The following is a 21,244-nucleotide window of genomic DNA, read 5'->3' as shown; positions in this document are numbered from 1 at the left end:
TCCCCCCTTTCTTTACTTTCTATTTTTTAATATTTCTGGGGAGTGGCTATCATAACCGATTAAGTAGACTATAGTTTTTTGCAGGAGAGCATAGGACCCATAGGATCCTAAGTTACCATCATTTTCTAGACCATTGAACTTGGAGCAAAGGACACTCCAGGATCCAAGTGATTAGTTCGAAAAAGCTCTCGCGCCAGCTTTATAATGGCATGCGTGTGTATGCGACTTCACCTTGAAAGCTCGGAGAAGTGAATTTAGAGAGCCAGAGATAAGAAATGTATATATCTGCACCCACATCGGTGTGGGTGCGAGTGTGCGGGTGTGTGTGTGTGCCAGTAATTCAATTTGTTGAATACTTTTCGGCGTTTTTTCCTCTTAATGACCGCCCATAACTGCGGCTCGAGTTACCCATAAGCGACCTTAATTGACGCACACAAGTGCGCCAGCAACATTTTTTGTTTTTCCCTCTGCCATTGCACAGTAACCTCTCCCTGCCCTTCCCTCCCCTCTTTCAACCAACCACCTTATTTACCTGTTGTCATCTTTGCCCCTGAAAAAAGGAACACAAAAACACGAAGCTACGGCGAGAGCAAGACCAACAACGGCTGACATTGAGCAAGCTGCAAAGTAAGTTTACCCATGGCAATGGCATCGTGCTGCTTCTTTCCCTAAGGTTTTTCATACCCTTCCCTAGGGTAATACCCATTTATAATGGTCCTTGGTACTCAGTTCGAAAAAATCATTGCCTACTTTCTGGCGAAGAGAACTCAAGTACACCTGTCGAGAAATAATACTCTTGTGACCTGTTCAATAAAAACTTAATAGACTTGTAGGAATATTTTCTTTAATTTAAAGTAAGTGTTATATTAAAGCAAAGAACCCATAACAAATTGTATCTTATCATTGTGTGTATCTGATAGATACCAATTCTTAGTCAAGTATTTGACGACGCGACTTCTTGAGATTCTTGAAATTATTGCATAATTAGCATTACTTTTGGAATACCTAATGGAATATGTTTTAAGAGACAATATTTTTGGAATATAGTAGGTATCCTCGAGTTATTACCGAAAGATTTCTATGTCAAAATTGAATTTCAATATAATTTTGTATTTAGAAGGGTATTCCCTTCATCGGTCTGAAAATCGTTGTCATCCCTCTAGTTTTGCATTGTGTTTGCAACAGACAAACATACCGCATTTGATAGTGTAAGGACACCCCCAAATGGCGTATCTGTGTGTCTGTCCATAACCTAAATGTGTGCATATATTTATGTTTGTAAGTCGGTGCGTCTGTGGATACTTTATGTGGACAGGAAACTTTTCAGGCAGACTACTTCCAGTTAAGCAGGGCGGGACGGACAAAGGAAAAGGACACCGGACTCAGACTTGTACAGACAACTCATAGTAGGCTTCTCCTTAGCGCAGGATATTCACACAGACAGGCAAACAGGGGCGTGGCAAAAGAGGCTTGCTTTGAAGAGTGGTGGGCCGAAAATATAAATGCGATTGCCAAACTTTTAAAGGTATTTATAAGTTGCTATATCAAAAAATTGTCTGAGGTTTGATCGTATTGTACTCGCGACGGCTTATCCGGACTAACTTTACAAACCTATTGCTTGCAATTTCAGAAATCAATTCCAAATATTAATATTATTACAAATAAACAATCTTAAATGTATATACAAAAGTTATCAACTTTGGTTTAAATATATGTTTTGAAAATGTTTAAAAATAAGTATCTGAAAAGGGGGTCGATAACTTTTGTTGTTTAATAAGCTATTATTATAGAATAATTATTCAAATGAAAATGATAAGCCATTTTTACACAATTTTACAATTGACTCGAGTATTAAGATATTTAAGCAAACACCATATAAAATTTAAAATGAAAAGTCAACATATTATTAATACGCAGCATTTACTTATGGCTGTGAATGATGACTATAATGAGTATATAATCACTACAAATCGGAAATGTTAAATTATGCATTAAATTTACAACGTAGTAATGTGAAAAATTGTAAAAGGATTGAAATAATCATTTTAATTATGACAATTAGTGGAACCGCATTCAGTCGTATATTGGTTTCCAAATTATTGTCAGATTTTCCGAATATGCGGTTTCATTTAGTCATTTTTGCTCTTCTGGGAGTGGTTTTAACTAAATTTAGCGTAAGTTTGCGATAATTATATTTTATATTTCATAATATAATATGCCAACTTTTAAGAATTTTATGTTTAATAAATTTTGTTGTTGAAATAAATTATTAAGTCGTTTGATTAATAAGCATCAAATTAAGGTTTCAGCCAAAAACAAATTATTAACAGGTAAAAAGATCTCCAGTAAATTAATACAGCCATTACTAGCTGTTTGTAGGTCAACAAACCAATGACTTTCAATCGATCAGAGTTTTATATTTTTACTGAAAATATGAGTTGCACTAAGATGCTTCTTTGATTGAAGAATACAATGCGATACCAACGTCAGTTTTTTGTTCGATGAGGATTTTAAAAATCCAACTAATTACATTAAAATTTTTTGTAAGGCCTTCATGCGGAAATATGCAAATTATACATAATTGTGGCTCTACTGTTTGTAAGTAAACGACAAGATGAACTTTTAGGCGACCTGATTTTTATGAACTTTCTGGGAAACTGTATATATTAATGTTATATTAAATAAATGTGTTATACTATAATGATAAATTAAAGTATTATGCTATTATAGATGTACCTACGACAAACTTGTTAGTGCATTAGTAGACAAAAAACAAGCGAATTTCCTTAAACGTTTCATATTCCCTTGCACAATTTTTCTCTAAGTGCAGTGCAAGTTTCCCATTTTTAAATTATTCAGACCCCTTTTACAGCCAAAGTGCTCATGAAAAAAGTTTTGTCCCAAACCATCGACAGGGGGCTTAGCTTGTTGCTCACTGCACATTGGCCCCTATCTGTTTTTCCTCTGCGCTTCTCACTTTCCCCGCTTTTCCCATTTTTCCTGGGGCTCTCGTTTCCTTTGCTCTTCATTTTTCCTGGCCGTCTTTTTTGATTCTGTTTCAGCAACAAGTTGCTTACATTTCGTAAGCCCGCCAGGCCACCTGTGCCAACGACTATAACCCATTTGCGTGGAGGATAGGTGGTGGAAAGTGGGTAATATGGGCGGAAAACTGGGTGGTATAGGGGGGGCTGGCATTCGGGAAAATTGTCAACGTACTCGTCGCCTTTGCCCTGCAGATATGCTGGCATATTTATTTATGTGCTCTGCCAGTTTGCTGTTCTCGACTTGATTTCATTTCATCTCTGGCTGCTTTCTTCTTTTTCTCCTTTTTTTTGGCTCTTTTAATAACAAAGCCATGGCTGTTGTTTTCTCGTCTTCGTTATTTTTGTCGTATTTTTTGACTGAATTTAGGCTTATTGTTGTATTTCGGCAGATGTTTTTCTCCAAGGGTTTCGCATTCATTCGCCATAAACTCCACCCCATCCCCTTCGACATAAAATACCCACTTATGCTGACTTTAATCTTAAAGATTAGCCAGCATAGAGAGGCGTTTTTGGTTTGGCACCTCGTTTTTTTTTTTAGGTTGCTAGGCTTAGACAACCCATTTTTTATTTTTCCCACACAAGTTCATTCACTTTTAGGCCACTTTTTTATTGCGGGTTTTTGAACTTTTGTCCTTTGTTTTGATTTTGTTGGGGCGAAAGTTTTGTCTAGCTTTCTCTGGCATATAAATTTCAAATACTTTAATGTTTACTCCCTGCCATTTTCACGGCATATAAATATAGGTATCACTGCGTAAGCCATATGCCATACGATTGTGCGTGTGTTTTAAGCTTTTTATATAATTGAAATCCGGACACGTGCCACTCAATGCGTATGCTGGCAATAAATTCAGTTTTACTTGTAATCTATAAGCACATAAACAGATCCACATATATTAAATGTGTTTCTCTGGATTACTCTCCATATGTAAATTCAGTTGGCCATCAGGATCCTTGGGGGACGAGAGACAGGACATTGTCCTCACAGTGTGTAGGCGCCTCCTGGCATATGCTACAATCATAATTACATCGTCCTGAGCAGATAGTCCTTTGCGTATGTTTATCTTTTTCTTCTGGCTTCGGTGTCTTTGTCACTGAGAGAAATTTGTTTTTATGATAAAGTAAAAAGGAAATAAAATAAAATGTTGTTCTCCAAAAAAACTGTTAAATGTTCTCAATTTATGCTTTTTAGAAGCTGATCATCAATTTTCTAAAATTACTGGAGAGTTTTTCCATCAAATCAAAATGTTTTCCAAAGCTGTGGATTTCAACTTCTACTGAAGATCTTTTCTGATCTAATTGTATAAATAGCTAGATAGATAAAGTTTAGATTTTTTATAATTAATATATTTAAAAAAATATATAGAAAATAAATTTTAAATGAATTACAAGATCTTCATTATATCATTTTTTAATGTCTCAATCTACAAATAAAAACCTAAATACTTAACAATTCTCAAATCGGAAGTTTTAACTGTTATCAGTATTTTCAATAATATAACTATTTGTTCGTTTAATATTTTATTTATATTTATTTTTAGTTTTTGCAGCGTTTTTCCTTTCTAGTGTTGTCGTCAGTTGCATAACGAAGCGACAAAACTCATTTTAAACAGGCGCCACTCGGCGACTGTGGGGCGCCACAGAAATTGCTCCATCGTTCCGCTCCTGACCCCCGGATCGGGGATCCCAGGTCGGATTCCCGGCCAAGTCAACGTGCTGATGATGAGCCCACTACGGTTACCAACAAGTTTATTAAGTACAATGCACAGTGTGGCCAAGGACGATGACGTGTTGGCTCCAGATATCCTTCGAGGCCCAGCGATTACGGGGAGGTGAAATGCTGACCCGATAGGAAAACTGTTGCCTGATAAAAGCAGCGGGATGCTTAGCAAATTGGAATCTTTTATGGAGGTATAATTATAGAAACCTGACATTCTTGGTTATAATTGAAAAAGTACACACTTAGTTCCAAAACAATTGGGAAACTTAAATTAAATTCGAGAATAAATGCTCGCACCTTGTGTACCATGAAAAGGTAAAATTTCTGCGAACTAGATTGTTTTATTTTCAAGTACTCGCACGTGTTATTGATTATTTTGTTAAGGTTTTCAAGGATGAGATGACGGGTATTTTATGTTTTGAAGACTGCTACTTGTTTGCTATAAACATTTATGTATTCTTTTAATGTTGATATTATTTTTTATATTTAAATTGATTTGTTGTGTCCCTTTTCTTACACTTTTAGTCATAAAGTATTTGGGCAATCTTAAATTATAATCTTAATGATCCCAGTTACATGACCAAGCCAAAAAAAACCTCGAAAAAACCGCTTTAAGTGCGGACAACTTTATGGCTTCACACATTCTCTGACCCAAAAAGCACTCCAAGGAGCAACAATGTTTAGAGGCCGCTTTAATGGGTCAATTAGCTGGTTCCACATATCGCGGCATAGGGGAAAAATCCCCGATTGCGTGACCCAGGAACATCGACATTTTCCACTACGATTCTAAGGGTAATTTTGCCATAAATATGTGCTTAATCTAGGTCAAAGCAAGGATACCGGAAGCAGTTTCGTTGGAACTAATTATTAAAAACAAGGAAATATAAAAACTCGTTTTTGTGGAAAAGTGAAATCTCATTTCGACCCATATGTTTACCTTTGCTTGACCCCCCAGACTACGTACATACAAACACACCCACGCAAGCAACTACGGTTAATTTATTTATTTTGTGTGCACGCTTTTATTTGCATAAGCTTAAAGGATTTTGGACTTCGAGCTTAGATTTACCTCAGTCTGCACTTGTTTTATTGCCCTCCGCATGGCCAACCAATGGCCCCCAAAAGTTTACCCTTGAAATTAAGTTAAAAGGAGTCCCCCATTAAGCTGGAAAAGCTTATAAAGCTTTAGAGGACGTTTTGAAACAATAAAAACTTTATATCCTGAAAGCTTTCCTAATGGTCAGTACTAAAAGTTGGCCAGGGAAAGTCTTCGAAGCTTTTTGGGATTTCCCTGGTTTGGAATTTGGATTTCAGAATTCCCTCATGGCCGAAATTGAAAAATATTTAAATTAAACACTTGAGACCACAACCGTTGCACTGCGGGGAATTTAAAGACTTTCTACGCCTTGGCGACAGACTGTCTAGACAAGAATCCCAAGTTGAACACCTGACAAATGCCATCTCCTTTCAGGTAGGCGGGCAATTTTCAACGGAATTTCATTTGTTCTAGCCAGAAGCGTTTGCCTAATGATCTTTTAACAGGCCCAACGAACCTAGGGGAATTTCCCAACCTTGTTGCAGGCAGTGCAGCGCATTCATTCATGAGAGCGATTCAAAAACTAAGGATTCCACTTTAAACTGAAGAGGTTCTGCACTTGAGGCTGTATTCATTCATGAAGTGTCTGCCAGGCGGGAGATCGACACAGTGAGGAATTTTAGAATCAGCGGGATATTCGAAAGTTGGCAAGACATCTGGCTAAGGGAACTCGAAAAGTAGAACCTTCAGAGAAGAGGTGTATGCAAATTGGTTTACGGAAACAATTTGGGATATATACCTATGCTTAGAAAACATTTTAGAAGGCTTTAGCCACCGTTTAGTGAGATAGAGAAAATATTTAGTGAATAAAATACAAATGTTATATCTAAAAAAAGTGACTCCCAAACAGTTGCAGCCTTCGAAATTCAATATGCATTCATTACTACTATTTTTAATTTAAATGCATGGAGTTTTAGAAATAATATTTAAACAAGATAGTTTAAATCGATTTATAAAACATTGTTTTTGGCAGGTTAAAGCACTTTCAAACCTTAATAATAATTTAAATTCTTTAAAAATATTTAAAATTTGATTTATGATTAGGGCGACGCACTTAATAATTAATTTTCTTTATATACAAAGTGAAAAAGAATTATTGCTGTTTCGAATATAATATATTTTGAAATATCGCAATTCCTTTTGTTTGTTTGTTATATCGGTTTTTGGGTAACGTTATAGCCCAATTAAATTAGTTCCCATGCAATTTCCCAAGTACGGTACTGACATCCACTTGACTAGTTTTAAATACCATCTGTGATTTTCTGAAAATCAAATCAAGTCCATCCGATAACGATCGTGGAACCCACGCAACACATTTTGGCACAACAATTTTCGCTACGCTCCTTGAATGAATTTGCGAAAAATAGGATATCCTGAAAGGAGTCAAGGAGTCTTACCTGCTGATCCAGCACTTGAGACTCAAGAGCCGAGCTCTTCAACTCAAGTGGAACACTTGAGCAAAGACACCGAGAACTCCAGTTGATAACGATCGGGGCCTGCGATCAGGTAGAGTGAGTCCAAAATTTTCGGGAATAGCAAAGAGAATGGAATACAGAAATTCCGTTTAAAACCGCCGACTGGGCTATTTTGCCCATCGGCATTCCGATTTCCATTTTCGGACCGAAGGCCCAGAGGGGCGTAGGTGCAATTGCGTTTATTAGCACCGCACCCCTTGGGATCGGACAAAAGGATGAGTTAGTCCTCGTTTCGGTTCCAAGTTAGAGGACCCATTGAGGAATTGTCCGCCGTTCAATGAATGCTGAATGAGTCGGCTCGGGCAGGTTTTGTTGCGCTTGATTCGTTTTGGGTTTGTCAACTATAGCCAATTCTCGATTTTGGACAAATCGCTGCCATATCTCTAAGATGATAAGGATCACTCGAGTTGGCATCATCAATTTGTGCAATTTGAAGTGTCGTGGGAAATGCTTAAAAACTCTTCCCACTCCCTGGCAAAATGAGTCCTTGATTAATTCGAATTTTCAATGATTCGGCAAAAATTAATCGCTGTCATCATTTGCGGTTGCATTTAGGTGGCAGACCACACATTTCGCCCAGGGACATTTTTTATAGTCTTGCAGAACGAATTAGTTAACGGATCTTGCAAAAATCTTTTAAAAATATATTTAACATTTTTATATATTATATTTAAGTCTGAAACTAAGTCAGATTTTCTGCGGTCGGAACCAAAAAATCCCGTTGAAGATCCAACCTTTTAATACTAACTACCTTCTTATGAATCGTATATCTTTCTGCTAACAACCATCCTATAACGACTGCCACTCACTAAGCTCCTCTAACAATCATCCTATGACAGATTTGCAAACGAGATTTCGCCAGAAACATTTTCTATCCCATAATTTGTCAGGCCTGTCGACTTATCAGCCCTTCGAGCAACTCAATTTTTGCACATTTTATGCAAAAAAAAAACAACGAGCCGTTGAGATGTGTGAAAAATTAAATCTGACAAATTTCCGGTTCGGTATTTACCGAGTTTCAGTCGAATGTATAATTTCTGGACATTATTTTATGGTTGACAGGATTAAGAATGAGAATCGAACTAATGAAAATTTTTAAACAATTTTCTCCAGCTCCTGGGCATAGGTGAGATTATGAGTGGCAATGTCCTTGGCAGGAACCTTCTCCGATGGTCTGGAATGAAGTCCGGCGTAGTCGTAGTTCCCCTCCTCATCGAGATGCCATTGACGAGTTTTGGCCAGATCCAAAAGCTCCTTGGAACCAGGACGAAGTCCCAAACGCTGGGCAGCCTGTTTGGGTGCCATCTTGAGGTAGGACTTCTCCATACAGGAAGCAATCTCCTCGCGAGCCGTATTCACCAGCATGTCCATGAAATTCGAATAGATCTCTGAGGGCATGGATTTCTTGGCTTGCAGTATCTTGTTGTATCTACCCTCCATGTAGTAGTTCTCCAGGGCCAAAACGGGATTTATGAAGTTATCGTGGAGCAGCAAAGCCGACGGTAAACGCTCAAGTTCGATGTGAAAGTCAGCAATGCGATTGGTGGCCAGCATGTAGAGCAAATTCAGACCCATGAACTTGTGCATGTGCTTGGAAGACTCCAAATACTTATCGTAATCGTAGTAGTAAGTATTCAACTGGGCCATGTATCTCTCGAAGGCGGCATAGTCCCTGATTGTAATGCTGTGTTCCACCGCAATCTCCAGCATTTCTCGGGATTTGATTAGTTGGTCCTTCTGCTTCGAACTCGATTGGACTTGGATTGTTCCAAAGTTGGACCTCACCAGCTCCAGTTTGAAACCATCTAGAAGATGGGAGCAATGGGCCAAGTTGGGGGCATGTTTGCTCCACTCGTTCTTCAACTCGGTGTACAAATTCGACATGATCACAGCAAAGGCTCGGCGACGACTAAATTTTCGAGAAGTCAAATTTTGTTCGATTAAAATGACAGAACCATTTGGGAAAGAAATATCATGGCCTGCTTGTACTAAAAGTTGCTTTCGTAGTGTTAATAAAATTATAGATAGGGTTGCCACGATATTCTGCATTCGGTTGGATTATTAGAAACTCAAAAAATATTTTCATTTGTGTTAAAGTAACAATTTTCATCAAAAATGTATTTAATAAATAATGTAGTATTCTTAAAAATATCATTTTAAAACTGATACCCTTGACCGCAAAATTAAAAACAAAGAGACTATTATCTTTAGGTTCTATTATTTTTAAACCGCAATTTTAAGTTCCTTAAATTCTTAACCATAGTGCTTCTGATCAAAAAATATAGATTCGAAATCGAAGTCTTCCAATTTCTCTTATTCCCTCTCATCTTGATTTAACAATTTATAATATATTATAAACAACAGAATTTTTAATTTTGAATAAATTTTATTTACTTAAAACATACTTAGGCTAACAACAGACCTAGATTTACTGTACAATTTTTTAATTTGTTCGTAGTTTGGTTTTACGCTTCCACTTTCAGCTCGTGAACCTTGACTTGGGTCGGAGATACTGGAGAACCCTGGGGACTTCCATTGGAGTTGGTGGACAGATTGAATGTGGGACTTTCGGAACCGCCCTTCTTCTGCTTGACACGTCGATTCTGGAACCAGATCTTCACCTGCTTCTCGGAGAGACGCAATCTATTGGCGATTTCGATGCGACGAAGGCGGGATAGATAGGCATTATGTGAGAATTCCCGCTCGAGTTCCAACAATTGAGTGCTGGTAAAGGCAGTGCGAATCCTTTTGCTGGAGTCGGCATAATCGTTGATCAGTGGAGTGATTTCCGCAGGAACTCCCGAAGCGGGGACCTTTAAAGGTGAGCTGTTGGGCGAGCAGGAGGACTCGTGCTTGAATCGCTTTCCCTGGGGTTCATCGAAGTTGTTGGTGAAATCCAGCGAGGCCGATGAAGAAGCGGATGGCGAAGTGCAGAAGCTACCAGGTTCGGGTAGAGGTAATCCTCCCACAACTGGGGATCCATAGATATTATGCAAAGGCAATTGCTGGGAGTTGGGATTGGCTGAGAGCGGTGGCGAAGGATAGCATCCTTCGTAGTTTGCGAAACCGCTGGATTTCCTTTTGGTGGCGAACAACTGGGCATATGGATGATATAGGGAACCCGGATTGGAGCTGACATGTGGATGTTGCTGCAGTGCAGCTGCTGCGGCTGCTGCTGCTGCTGCAGCTGCCTGTTGTTGCTGCTGCTGCTGCTGTTGCTGGATTCCCAGGGAGAAGAGATAGCTGCCCACATAGCTGGCTGGATAGGGCAACATGGGTATCGATGGCAACATGGCAGCCGCGGCCACTGCTGCCGCGGATGAGGCACTTCCTCCTGGCGATCCCAGTTTCTCCTTCTTCTGGCTCAAGTTGGGCCTATCGCTGAGCAGGGAATCCATCAGAAAAGAACGTGACATTTTCGGTTTTTAAGTTTTCGACTTCGAGATGAGCTGACTGAACACGATCGCTGGCTGTGCGAGACTGTCTGGCTGCTGGGCCCTCACCCGGGTCTTATATACCTGGAGACCCTGTTCCGGGGGTTGGTATTGCACTTACCCACCCCTGAGGGCCAATTCGAGGGTTGTTCGGCCATTTAGTCACCATTTAGCGGCAACTGTTGCCATTTACGCTCCGCCCTTGTTCGATCACTCACAATGGCACAAATGGCAGGTAAGCGATGAGACTTCACTGTATCTGTGTGAAAGGACAATGGCGAACCCTCTGGCACGCTGCCTGTATGAGTGTCTTGCATCTGTGTCTGTGTCCTGGCGGAACGAATCCTCCTTTCTATTTCGTATTATCACTCGAGTTTAATTGAAAGTTGAAGAGAGTGCGTAAAAGCTTTTTAAACGAAACCGAATTTGTTCAGCCTAAGCTAGATCAAATTAGTCTGTGCCCTTTGGTATAAATTTAATTTAAAATTAAAAAAGCAATTAAATTAATAAGTTTAAATATATGATAGCTATAAAACTGACTAGCCTTAATAGTTTTGTAAGTTCGTTAATAAATATATCTCTCTAGGAATTGAAACAAAGATCTCAAAATGTTAGGAAAGTTTGATAGCTAATTTCTAATTATACGGAAGAGAGATATACATATACATGATAAATATTATTTAAAACACATTCAAATTTATCTTCATTATAGCTTTTAAACATTTTTCAAGTCTTTACTATTCTTGCATAACATTTGGCGACATTATTAGTAAACACAGAATATTTAACAGAATAAACCAGATCTTATTTTTTGATTCCTGAACCCATTTTGAAAAAAAATTGAAAAAATGATTATTGTTTAAATATTAAGCCAAATATATATATTTTTTATTTTCCAATGGATTTTATATTTTTACCAAATGTTTTACTTTGAACGAACTGATGAATGAAATAGGATTTGGCTATATGGTGTAATGCTTTCAGGGATTTAAAAATGTTTTATTAATTTGTTTAACAACTGAATTTAAATTATCATAATTATCAGACATATTATAATCCCTTGATTCATTTTAAAGTTTGCAGCAATGATCTTTATACGTGTAATGCATTCAAGGAATCATCTTCTAAAGACGCAATGTCATTTAAGGCATTTATTGCTGTTAATTTATTGCATAAAAAGAAAAACTCTTCAGTGACCCTCCACAATCGAATCGATTAATTTTACAACCATTGAAAAATGCAAGCCCTCCAGCCGTTTAATGCCAATTTCATGGCAACTTATGGCCCAAGTGGTCGCTGCCGAAATCTCGGATCGTACCCCTACTTCCATAACTCCCGATTGCCGCATGGACCCTCCAGCGCATTAAAGAATATCTCTCCTTTGAGTCTTCGCCTTCACGTAATTTTATTGATGCATTCTTCGGCTTGTGCAACTACGGGGAACAATGCATCGAGGATCATCCATTCAGGACGATCCCATTCATGGTTGCAGTCCTTTGGTCCTTTGACAAATCCCAGACACGACGCACGTTGCGCCTTTGTTTGTGTGTGTTGTTTGGGCCAGGTCAGGACATCTAAGCCAGACAGAACGTCGCCGAATGTTGTTTTTGGGCTACATTACACAGAATTATGGCGGCAGTTTTATCATTTGTTAACTGACTTTAAGGATTTACCTATAATTGTCCTTTTCATGGCCTTTGTGACGAGGTGCGGCATTGTCGTCGTAGTCCTGGTGATCGTATGTTAAGTGGCTATAAAACCGATCACAATTGCTGACGTTAATTGTGGATTGTGAACCCGACTTCTTCGTAGGCGATCCGAATGTTCGCCCACTTTTTAAGGTTTTTGGCTTCTGCTTAATTGGCGGGCAGTGCAAAAATAAAGAAGGGAATAAATATAAAAGGAGCAGGACCCCTGGTCAATATCGAAATCGGGAGCATCTGCTGTTGTGTTAATATTTTTGCTAGAATTTTATCCATTTGGGCGGTGCGTTGGTCTCGTGCGAGAGGTCCTTTTGACCGCCTTTTACCAATTGTTTTGGGCCACTTGAGATTTTCTCCATTGACCACTTCCGTTTTTTGTCTGCGATTATGTTACGCTCGATTGAGTCGGGTTTCCTTTTTTCCATTGGATCGTGCTATTGACTTGGACTTTGTCTTTGGCTTATATAGAAAACAAATGTTACGGATTGGGAATTATGGAAATTTTGAAGATAACAGAAGATAGCATCGGCTTCATTCAAGCGAACAATTTCAATTTAATTGTGAACAAAAGTCGCCTAAACGCTGAACAAATGAAAGCATATCGAAATGCTTACTTCCCCTTACATTTTTGATATGGATACAACGCAAAACTAACTGAGCCGGGTAAAAACTTCAAACCGGATTTGTCCATTAAAGGGGTGTTTCAAAAAAAAGTACTAAACCACCACCATGGAGGGTATTCAAAACCCTTATAACCGGGTATTGGGTTAATCATTTATTGACATTAATTGGTTGTGACATTTGCATTTTGACTGATTGTTGTAGTTGCCATTGTTGCTACTTAGCCAAGGGTTTGTTTATCCACTCTCTCGTTTTGTATATTTGTTGGTTTAACAAACATGACTTCATTATAGCTGAAGCAGTTTTATATAGGCTCATGCATGTGCTCTCGGATAAATTATTATTTACCCCTGAATAATTTACGAATGAGCTTTGAGGTTGAGTCTGGCTTCTCTGCGTGTTACTGAGTCAATAGGCCTCAGGAATTGCTTCAGGATACTCGATATAGGATGGGATTTCCATAGATATTATTCTCGGACTGTGAGAAATGCTGTTCGAAATTAAAAGCGAATAAACATGTTTTGGAACCAGGAATAGGTTACGATTAATTTGTATTCCATTCCACACTGAATCCAAATATTTTATTTAGTTAAGAGATTTGATTGTATGAATTTTGTCATCCAAAGACTTGAGATATAGTTTCCAAGCTATGGTAGATAGTGGAGTTTTAATATAGAAGTAAATAAATTACTAAAGATTCACTTAAAGTGCAAAATAAAGAAAAAAAAAATTCTAATATTATCATTTTACATTATTAAATTAGAATAATTTATATGACAACTATGTGTCAAATAAAGTATATTTTTGATGGTTATTCTTAACTGTTTCTCAACTATAGAAAACAAATATCAAAGTATCGCACCGCCAAATGTCCAAAAATACCAACCAAAACAAAGGAAACTTTTTCATTATATTTTCGAGTATTATTTTCATGAATGAAAAGTCAGTGGCTGGACAAAGGACACTACACAAAGGACCCAAACACGATCCGCACTTGCAGTGATCTGCAGTTTAGTTTCTTTTCTTTGTCCCAGAAGAGCGATCCTTGTAAAGGAAAAAAATGCAGGTAAGGCGAAATTCCTTTTTGCTCACTCTTAAAAAAGAAGGACAAGGCCCGCCATTTAGATGGAGGTTTATAGGTTTCTTTTTTAGCTGTGGTCAAGGCCGTTGGACAATGCTATTAATCAGGTCCTATTTATTGTGGTCAATGTTGTGGCTATTTCGAAGGGCCTGTGTTGGGTGTGCATTGTAAATCAAAACGGCGAAGATCTGAATTGGAGAACGGTGACAGAGCCACCCCAACAAACCGAAAAAGAAACACTTAAACACTTAACGTCTAATCAAATTATATAATAAATAGCAAACAAAACGAAACCAGAAACGCTTAGCACCCTTAAGTCCACCACTTACCCCCGCTGTCAACGAGCAAAGCCAGTTAGTTAATAAAAACAGCATTTGCAATCATAAAACGCTTCACCGATCCTCCCCTTCCGCCAGCACGCGTTGGGTTAGGTCACCATCCGCATCCATGGAAACAAGGTAAGATTCCGAATCGGAACAACCCTCGAGATCCGGCGGATGGCTGAGGGCTGAGGGGTATATCAAATGCATAATGAAACAGATTTTGATACGGCCTTAGAAACATCGCGGTGGTATTCATTCGATTGCAGCCGCTCGCAGGAGCACCAGATACATTTGTGTCTTTTGTGGTTGTCAGCGATCCCTTCGACTTCCCACGGAAACAAAATGGCTGCCAGACGCAGTTGTCTTGACTGTGATTAATAGATAGTATCTATTAGATGCGTAGGAGAGACTTTTAGAGAGAATTTTAACAAAAAATCAGAAGCCCGTTGATAGCAAGTTGCTGGCTCTAGCAAAGAATTTTTAAAAATTAATGAAAAATAAATTAAATTAATAATATTAAATTTTTTCAAAAACTGTTACAAAAAATTAAAAACGTATATTGAAGCTAATACATTTTTTTTATATTAACATGAACGTGTTAAGAAAATGAGAAATTTTTGTCATCAATCCTAAATCAATAAATATTAGTTTATAATTGTTTTAAGGTGAAACTTAGGGTCTATAAAATCAAGGCATTTATTTAATTTTAAGAGTAAAAAAAATGCGGAGTATGTTAATTTGCATTTACCACCTTCTTAGTTCTGCTAACACAAGCTGCTTTCAATAATTAAACAAATTTTAGGAACAAATATAAGCAATTCCACCTAATTCCAACCTAAGAGATTTTGGTGTCACCTTTACATCATACATTCAGAAAACCCAGTATCTTACACAAATGTAAAATGTTCCTATGTAGAGTATTGCAGTTCCAAAAATAACCGCTGTATATTCTGAAAGGTGTGGCGCCACTCAATGTAGAATGTATTCTACTTCCATTTTGTATCCCCTGCAAATAATTTCAGCTCATTTAAAAAAAGAAACACCCCTATAAAGTGCATTTAATCCATCTGACCTATGTCATTTACATCGGCCTGTCTTCCCACGCGATTCGCAAACTTCTTGCTCCATTGCATTTAGGCCTGGTAGTGTCAGCTTTGCGTCTACAACTCCACGGGGTGTCCTTCTGCGTCTTGGCCGCAATGACATTAACGTCAGCCACCTACCTTCATCTGCAGCTTTCGCATTATGCGGGTCTCCTCCCAGCGGTCCAGTTCGTCCCACTCCTTTCCTCGCTTGCGCAGAAGGTAGTAGCGGTACATCACGATTGTCACGGCCAGGATCAGAGCCAGTCCGGTGCCGGCTGCGGCTCCCAGGACCGCTGAACTAACCATAACCATCTTGCCGGTGAGTTCAATTCACTGGAAATAAATATTTATAAAAAGGATTTAAGTAAAAATATATTTGCTTATATTTATTTTGTCAAAGGGACCCAAAAAACACATACATTAAGGAAAATTCTCCCGGAAAATGATGTAATTTAAGTATTTTAAAAAATGATTTAAAAATCTTTCCGCTTTTTGTAAACTAATATAATAATTGTAAAAGCTCGTTTTCTTTAGAATAAACTAAAGTCTGGCATCTTTATTAAATATATACAATTACTTCATTTTTTATAACACCAGAGGTCCAGGAACCATTTCCCAGCTTTACCTCCTTTATAACCAACCAACTTAAACCTGAAATCACCAAAAATAAAAACAAACTGAACAAATTTGGTTTAAATTAAAAAGTCTTTAATGATTATTTATTGTTTAAAGTACAGTTTTATTTATTTGATCACAATGACCTCGAACATCATTCTTAAAGCGCAAAATAGAAAGTTTTTCGCTTTGGGTATTCCGTTTTCCTCTGCCGGCAGCTATATTTTTCCGCACTCTCTGCACTTTCACATGACGCTATAAGATCGTCGCTCTCTTTACTCTCAATGCTTTCGTTCTCCAGATCAAAACGATCTTCTCGATTCCGGGACTTTCCAGATGATTCAGCACTGATGATTAACGCAAACATCAAGGTAAGACCAAAAATTGACAACAATCCAAAGAAGAGACGCATTTTATAAGCTCAAAAACAAAACTATCTTAATGCGTGGTTTGGAGCACACTGCCTATAGATATAGCTATAGGAATACAAACTCGTACTCAAGCAGCCCAATTCAAACTCTTTGGCCTTTTGTTATAGACGTTTCAGCTGTGTAAACCTTATTGCCTTTGGAATTTCCCATCTAGGAAAAAAAACTGGCATTGTGCTTAAAAACACGTTAATATTATTTATTTTGTGATGAAATCGGGGGGAACACTAAAAATCTAAGTTCATGTGATGCACATAACTATTTCTGAGGATGGCAAACCTTGGATAGGGCTTAAAATCGGGTTCTTGTGCAGGGTATTTCAGAAAATTTCCAGGTAGAGCTTCAGTCGGTTTATCGAGAGTTGCAAAATCATTATCTTCTTTTTCTTCCTCTACAATATAGAACTCTCCATCTTCTCCTTCTATAATAGTTGGTTCTTTCTCCTCCTCCCCAGTTGGTTCTTCAGTTTCCTCCCCAGTTGGATCTTCTGCATCATCTTCAGTTGGTTCTTTGGCTTCCTCCCCAGTTGGATCCTGACTAGTTGGATTTGGTAAATACAATGTTTCGTTGGCTAGTTTTTCAAGTAACTGCAAGTTCTTGATAATTTTATCTATTTCCGTTTTATTTGACTTCGATTCCTTTGGGTTGCCATTTTCATTTAAAGGCTTTGTAGAGATCAATGCTATACCCAAACAAGCGATCAGACTTAGAACACACAGGGCACGCATTTCTTCAACGTTTCGAACAATACTGAATGCTGCGGCATTGGAAACAACTGTTTTAAAAGTTTTTTAATTTCGAAATTCACTTTTATTTACTTAAAAAAAGGTAGCGACGACTAGATATGGATGATAGGAAGCTTTTAAAAAGTGTTGTTTAAGTTTAAAGATTTAAAATTCTTTATTTAGGAAAAAAGAAGATTATTGGAGTCTTCTGGAAACAAGTTTATAGAACTGGTAGGATGGTTTCAAAACCAGGATGACGCCTGATCACAACTGGACCGTGACCTCCGAACCTGGGCCAGAAGGGACGAATGTGCTTTTCGACCGAAGCACCAGTGGTAGACTCATCCTCAACGGCAGAAGCTTCGGAAGTTTCCTCGCCATTGTTGGTCGAATCCAAAGCAGGAATTTCCACCACAGCCAAAGAGGAGGATTCCTCATCCTCAGCAGGACGGGCAGCCACAAAGGCAACAGCCAAGAAGGCCAACAGAGCGAAGACAATCAGCGAACGCATTTTGAACTTGAGTCTTAGAAGTTATTGCGAAAACTACTTTCCAATCACACACAGCATACAGCTTTTTATAGGAAAAGTATCGCTAATTTTGGCCGATTCGTTGATTTAACCAGAAATCTTTATTTACGCTCTTAGTATTTGAACAATTGTCTCAGTGGAAAGTTTTACAGTCAAGTATATTTGAGACTTTTTTTTAGACTATTATTAAGCTTTATTTGTGGTTCGCAGCGATTTGTCTTTCCGTAGGATTTAAACAGGTCATTCCAAGGAAGTGCGTGGTGTATTCAAAATTACAGGACCGATTCCCCCCCATTTCGGCCATCGGAATGGACGAATTGTTGATTGATCACTACTACTGTTTGATGATGGAAATGCTGTCGCAACCGAAATGGCCAGAAAAGCCAACAGGCCAAAAATTACCGAAACGCGCATCTTAATCCTCTTGAAACTGTGTAGTAACTACATTGATCAGCTATTAAATTATCTTTTTATATAAAAAACAAGGCATCATACACTTGTTCAGAGCAGTTTTACCTGCCAAGCTGTGCAATCTTTTATTCCGGAATAAACACTGCAGTTTAATCTGTAAACACTTCCGTCAACTGACGATGTAACTAAGCGGGCAGTAAAATGTTATATATATATAGGTGCAGATGAAATATATAATGAGCAGCTTGCTTATTCCTAGCCGCTTTTCATAGATAATACTACAAAAACTGCCATAAAAGTTAGTAAAAAAAAATATAAAATAATATACTAATTTTATTTCAAATACTATTAATTTGCTATTAATAAAACCATGAAAAAATATTAAGAAAAAAAAAACACTAGACAAGCCCCTCGGAGTTGGAGTTTCAAAATGTGCCACATACTTTAGGGCGTTTCTTTTAATAGAAAAACAAACAAATATTTTTGCCCAATAATATTTATAATTTGCATTGGGCAACCTTTAAATAAGGGAACCTAAATATGGTTGAGTGTATAACACAGATTTTTTAATTTAAAAAGTTAGACAAGGTTTAAATCAATAATAATTTTATTTTCAACAAATTCATAACAAATTAGCTAAAGCTTGGTTAAGGAAAAGGGGCCTGGCGAAGATTATAAGTGGACTATGGCTACCGAACCTGGACCAAAATGGATTCGGTTTCTTAGATGGGGCATTCTCCTCCTGACTGCCTTCGTTGTTATCCTCCGAATCGGTTTTATCGCCAGACTCGCTGTGGTCTCCAGACTCGTTGTTGTTTCCAGACTCGTTGTTGTCTCCAGACTCGGTGTTATCTCCAGACTCGTTGTTGTCTCCAGACTTATTGTCTCCAGACTCGTTGTTGTCTCCAGACTCGTTGTTGTCTCCAGACTCGTTGTTAACTCCAGACTCGTTGTTGTCTCCAGACTCGTTGTTCACTCCAGACTCGCTGTTGTCTCCAGACTCGTTGTTGTCTCCAGACTCGTTGTTGTCTCCAGACTTATTGTCTCCAGACTCGTTGCTGTCTCCAGACTCGTTGTTAACTCCGGACTCGTTGTTGTCTCCAGACTCGTTGTTAACTCCAGACTCGCTGTTGTTTCCAGACTTGTTATTGTCTCCAGACTCGTTGTTGTCTCCAGACTTATTGTCTCCAGACTCGTTGTTGTCTCCAGACTCGTTGTTAACTCCGGACTCGTTGTTGCCTCCAGACTCGCTGTTGTCTCCAGACTCGTTGTTGTCTCCAGACTCGTTGTTGTCTCCAGACTTATTGTCTCCAGACTCGTTGTTAACTCCAGACTCGTTGTTGTCTCCCGACTCGTGATTTACTCCAGACTCGCTGTTGTCTCCAGACTCGTTGTTGTCTCCAGACTCGTTGTTGTTTCCAGACTCGTTGTTGTCTGCAGACTCGTTGTTGTCTCCAGACTCGTTGTTGTTTCCAGACTCGTTGTTATTATCTCCGCTCGATTCGGAATTGGCCTCATCTCCACTGCTTTCCTTATTGTCATCATTATTGGTTACTTCTCCATTGTCAGAGTCCTGACTCTGCCCTTCCGATTCACCAGCCTGGTTTCCCTTATTTTCAGAATCCTGACTCTGTTCATCAGATTTACCAGCCTGGTTTTTCTGATTGTCAGAATCTTCACTCTGTCCATCAGATTCACCAGCCTGATTTACCTCATTTTTGGAATCCTGACTCTGTCCATCAGACTCACCAGCCTGGTTTTCCTTATTTTCAGAATTCTGACTCTGTCCACCAGATTCACTAGACTGGTTTTCCTTATTTTCAGAGTCCTGACTCTGTCCATTAGATTCACCAGCCTGGTTTTTCTGATTGTCAGAATCTCCACTCTGTCCATCAGATTCACCAGCCTTGTTTACCTCATTTTCAGAATCCTGACTCTGTCCATCAGATTTACCAGCCTGGTTTTCCTCATTTTCAGAATCCTGACTTTGTTCATCAGATTCAGCAGACTGGTTTTTCTCATTTTCAGAATCCTGACCTTGTCCATTACCAGAATTTCCACAGTCCTGTCTTTTTTGATTTGCAGATCCTTCTCCAGAAGCATTTGTGCTTTTTTCACTACTGTTGTTGGAAGAATCCTCACCAGAGTTTTCCTGAATGGAGGACTCCTGTTCATTCTCAGTAGGACGGGCATTTGCAAGCCCAACAGCCACGAAGGCCAAAAGAGCAACTACGATCAAGAAACGCATTTTTGGTGTTTAGGCTCGAAGAAGTACCAAACTGTTTATAAATTTCACCTGATCATTCGGCTTTTATACCAAAAGTCTGTACAATTTTTGGAGAATTGTTTGTTATTATTTAAATCGTCGTATACGCATTTCATATTTGAACAATTGCTTATCGTGTTATTGTTCTATGACGCATTTTTTCCATTGATAACATTCTGAGAACTTGGTAGCTTTATATTCACCACAGTTAGCTTGTAATGATTCATCATTCCTTGTTGTTCTTCAATAAATAAAAACAAATTTTGAAAATGTACCTTTTTAAAATTTGAATCTATATTATATGTATATAAATTGATATTAACAGCAATGGAGCCGAAAATATCTTTTCTTTTATATCATACATACAAACTCCTGTGAATGGAAAATAAATTTCGAATCGAAATCTATTGCGGATAGACCAGTCAATATTTTTTTTGGTTGAACCGGTTGTTATTATTTAACTTTTCATTGGAATTTACAAAAATTCATTTTATGACGTATTTTTTTTGTCATATTGGAATACACTGTTCTTTAACCAGCCGACGTTGTTAAAGGTATAGTCCAATTTGGGACTTTTTGGTTGACGATGACGAGCACTTCTCCATTCGGATCCGGATCTGGGCTTGCATTCACGAAGGACAGGGCCAAAAGTGCAATCAGGACGAGTACTGTCAAATAGTGCATCTCTACG

General features: G+C 38.3%; 7 protein-coding genes across 7 annotated transcripts in view; all 7 read right to left on the bottom strand.

Moving 5' to 3' along the window:
* LOC119553564 (synaptotagmin-5) overlaps positions 1-21,244 on the bottom strand; it is a 60,617-nt gene that overhangs the window by 24,295 nt on the left and 15,078 nt on the right. Inside the window, exon 2 of the mRNA XM_037864011.1 lies at positions 15,718-15,912. Coding sequence (XP_037719939.1) covers positions 15,718-15,891 — 174 coding nt within the window. The 5' untranslated portion in view covers positions 15,892-15,912. The remainder of the gene's footprint in view (positions 1-15,717; positions 15,913-21,244) is intronic.
* On the bottom strand, positions 8,333-9,305 carry LOC119553566 (26S proteasome non-ATPase regulatory subunit 8). Its single transcript, XM_037864014.1, has one exon. The coding sequence runs from the start codon at positions 9,214-9,216 to the stop codon at positions 8,428-8,430; it is 789 nt and encodes a 262-aa protein (XP_037719942.1). The 5' UTR covers positions 9,217-9,305; the 3' UTR covers positions 8,333-8,427.
* LOC119553565 (homeobox protein Hox-B4) lies at positions 9,798-10,763 on the bottom strand. The gene has a single exon (XM_037864013.1). It carries the CDS (start codon positions 10,746-10,748, stop codon positions 9,798-9,800), a length of 951 nt encoding a protein of 316 aa, XP_037719941.1. The 5' UTR covers positions 10,749-10,763.
* On the bottom strand, positions 16,355-16,619 carry LOC119553573. Its single transcript, XM_037864020.1, has one exon. The coding sequence runs from the start codon at positions 16,604-16,606 to the stop codon at positions 16,355-16,357; it is 252 nt and encodes an 83-aa protein (XP_037719948.1). The 5' UTR covers positions 16,607-16,619.
* Positions 16,849-17,353, bottom strand: LOC119553575. Its single transcript, XM_037864022.1, has one exon. It carries the CDS (start codon positions 17,348-17,350, stop codon positions 16,850-16,852), a length of 501 nt encoding a protein of 166 aa, XP_037719950.1. The 5' UTR covers positions 17,351-17,353; the 3' UTR covers position 16,849.
* On the bottom strand, positions 17,562-18,116 carry LOC119553570. Its single transcript, XM_037864018.1, has one exon. It carries the CDS (start codon positions 17,856-17,858, stop codon positions 17,568-17,570), a length of 291 nt encoding a protein of 96 aa, XP_037719946.1. The 5' UTR covers positions 17,859-18,116; the 3' UTR covers positions 17,562-17,567.
* LOC119552523 (uncharacterized protein DDB_G0290685) lies at positions 18,910-20,535 on the bottom strand. The gene has a single exon (XM_037862142.1). The coding sequence runs from the start codon at positions 20,533-20,535 to the stop codon at positions 18,910-18,912; it is 1,626 nt and encodes a 541-aa protein (XP_037718070.1).

This window comes from Drosophila subpulchrella, chromosome 3L (genome assembly GCF_014743375.2).
Source record: "Drosophila subpulchrella strain 33 F10 #4 breed RU33 chromosome 3L, RU_Dsub_v1.1 Primary Assembly, whole genome shotgun sequence".
In the NCBI taxonomy this organism is placed as follows: domain Eukaryota; kingdom Metazoa; phylum Arthropoda; class Insecta; order Diptera; family Drosophilidae; genus Drosophila; species Drosophila subpulchrella.
The sequence above is the reverse complement of the archived record's forward strand: the minus strand, read 5'-3'. Positions and strand labels throughout refer to the sequence as shown.